This window comes from Myotis brandtii, unplaced genomic scaffold (assembly GCF_000412655.1).
Source record: "Myotis brandtii unplaced genomic scaffold, ASM41265v1 scaffold3441, whole genome shotgun sequence".
Lineage (NCBI taxonomy): Eukaryota > Metazoa > Chordata > Mammalia > Chiroptera > Vespertilionidae > Myotis > Myotis brandtii.
Window position 1 is genome coordinate 1 of NW_005363252.1, and position 2558 is coordinate 2558.

The window sequence follows — 2558 nt, forward strand, 5'->3', positions numbered from 1 at the left end:
AGCTGAGAGCTTGAGAGGAAATCCCTGAGCCCAACAGAAAGGCCCATTCCTCCCACCTCCCTCTGCCCCTGCTCCTGGGGCTGCTTTCTGTGCTGTGGGTCCTGAGCGCCCCCTGGTGTCCTGAGCACCCCCTGCAGCCCAGCCCTGCTGTCTCCTCAGGGAGGTTTGTGTTTGGGCTCACACTGCCTTCCCCTCACTGTGTCTCTTGCATAGTAATACACGGCCGTGTCCTCGGTGGTCAGGGAGCTCAGCTGCAGGGAGATCTGGTTCTTGGACGTGTCTCTGGAGATGGAGGTTCGGCTCTTGAAGGAGGGGCTGTAGTAAGTGTCTCCATCATAATCTATGTACCCCATCCACTCCAGCCCCTTCCCTGGGGGCTGGCGGATCCAATTCCAGTAGGAAAAGGTTGTTGTGATGGAGAATCCAGAGACAGTGCCGGTGAGGGAGAGGGTCTGCGAGGGCTTCACAATTCCTGGGCCCGACTCCTGCAGCTGCACCTGAGACAGGACACCTGGGACAGAGAGAACACAGTGAGCCTTGGGCTCAGATGCAGGGTCCCCATCTCCTCACGTCTAAGCCCTGAGTCACTCACATCTGGGAGCTGACAGCAGGAAGAGGAAGAGCCACATGGGAGTCATGTCTTGCAGGTGAGGTCCTCGTCCCCCAGAAAGTATTCTCCAGGGTGAGGAGGCCCTGCATTTAAGTGGATGTCAACTGTGTGTGTGTCTGGTGGCCATGTGGGTATTTGCATATGGGAGGTGTCTCCACATACAAAGGGCAAGAGGTGAGGGAAGTCCCAGTCTCTGGGGCTTCTCCTGGAAGGAGGTGCTGACTGTGCCCTCAGAGTCCTCCTTGGGGTCCTGGTCACCCCATGCCCAGGGACTTCTTTTTCTACACCAGGGGCTATGCTGCAGGAGGTGGTCAGGAAGTAGGATGTGGGCACAGTCAGTGACTCCTTAGGGATAACATCAATGTGCCTCAGCTCCCATGGATGTAGATTATAGATTATAAATATAGATATAGATATAGCTCTAGATATAGATATAGCTATTGCTATAGATATGTATTAGATATAGATATAAATACAGATGTAGAGATAGATATAGATATAAAGATGTCGATATATTTGTAGATGTACCATATGTATAGATATAGATACTCTTTTCTTTATCCTCACATGAGGATATGTTCATTGATTTTTAGACGGAAAGGAAAGGAGACAGAGAGAAGGACAGAGAGAAACATTGATGTGAGAGAGACATATTGATCAGTTGCCTTATACATATGCCCATATTGTGAATCACACCAGCAACTTTATCTTTTATGTGTTTACTAGAGTCCCGGTTCATAAAATTCATGCAAGGGGAGGGGGTCCCTCAGCCTACCCTGCACCCTCTCCAATCCAGGATGCCTGGGGGATTTTCGACTGCCTCTTGCAATCTGGGACCACTGGCTCCTAACCACTCACCTGCCTGCCTGCCTGATTGCGTGTATCCCTCTGCCTGCCTGATCCTCCCTAACTGTTCCCCTACTGGCCTGAATGCCCCTAATCGCTTCTGCCTGGCCTCCCCACCTGGGACCCAGGATTCCCTCCTCTGGTTGGTCACAGACACCTGCGACCCTGGCTCCCTCCCTCTGGCCAGCCGCAGGCACCAGGACCTGGGAAAGCTTCACTGTGGCTGGTTGCAGGCACAGGTGCCCTGGACCATGGGACGGACAGCTTGTCCCTCTCCCAGGCCACAGACTGGCTGGTCCCCATTTCTCTCTCACGAGCTCATTTGTGCCTGGCTGGTCCCCACTCCTCTCTCCCCAGTGTTGAGTGTCTGAGCCATCACTGTGTGATGGTTTGACGGCGTGATGGACATTTGCATATTCACTCTTTATTATATAGGATTTGTTTAAATATTTCTTAATAGATATCAGAGAGGAAAGGAGAGGTTGAGAGATAGAAACATCAATAATAAGAGAGAATAATTGATTGGCTGCCTCGTGGCTGCCTCCAGGGCCCACACTGGGGATGTGGTCGGCAACCTGGGCATATGCCCTGACCGGGAATTGAACCATAACCTCCTGGTTCATAGGTTGATGCTCAACCTCTGAGCAACACTGGGTGGGCTGTCCCTGCACTTTTGGGATTCACAGAGTTCCCTGTGCACTTGGGCTCTGGTTAGCAGGATGTTGGCAACATTATAGGTTACCAGACCCCACCCATTCACTGACTGCCCTCTGAACTCAGTGGCCACGGGCTTGTCCACCATGATGCTCTGCAGCTCACAGCCTCCTTGGAGGTTCCCTCAGCACAGGTGTGAGCTGTTGGAGGTGCTCTGAGCTCAGCGCTTAGCTGTGTCTCCACCTGACACAGGTGGGGCCCCCAGGACCTGACATCCCACATGTGCACTGCACATGGGCTCAGCAGGACAGCTGAGTGGTCTTGGCCCTGGTGTCTCAGGGAGGGCCTGGCACAGTGGATGGGCATGAGGGGATGATGTGGGGCTGCATTTAAGGCAAAACATACCAGGGCGGGAAGGAGAGAGCAGACACATCCCCTCAGGATGTCC

The 2558-nt window shown here is 53.0% G+C and overlaps 1 gene segment (V, D, J or C); it reads right to left on the minus strand.

Annotated features, from left to right (window-relative positions):
- Positions 1-181: 181 nt before the first annotated feature.
- LOC106726999 lies at positions 182-683 on the minus strand (the record flags this gene model as incomplete). The annotated part of the segment is given in 2 exon segments: positions 182-511; positions 593-683. Coding segments are annotated over 2 exon segments (376 nt in total), but the record flags the coding sequence as incomplete, so codon positions are not given.
- Positions 684-2558: the final 1875 nt, after the last annotated feature.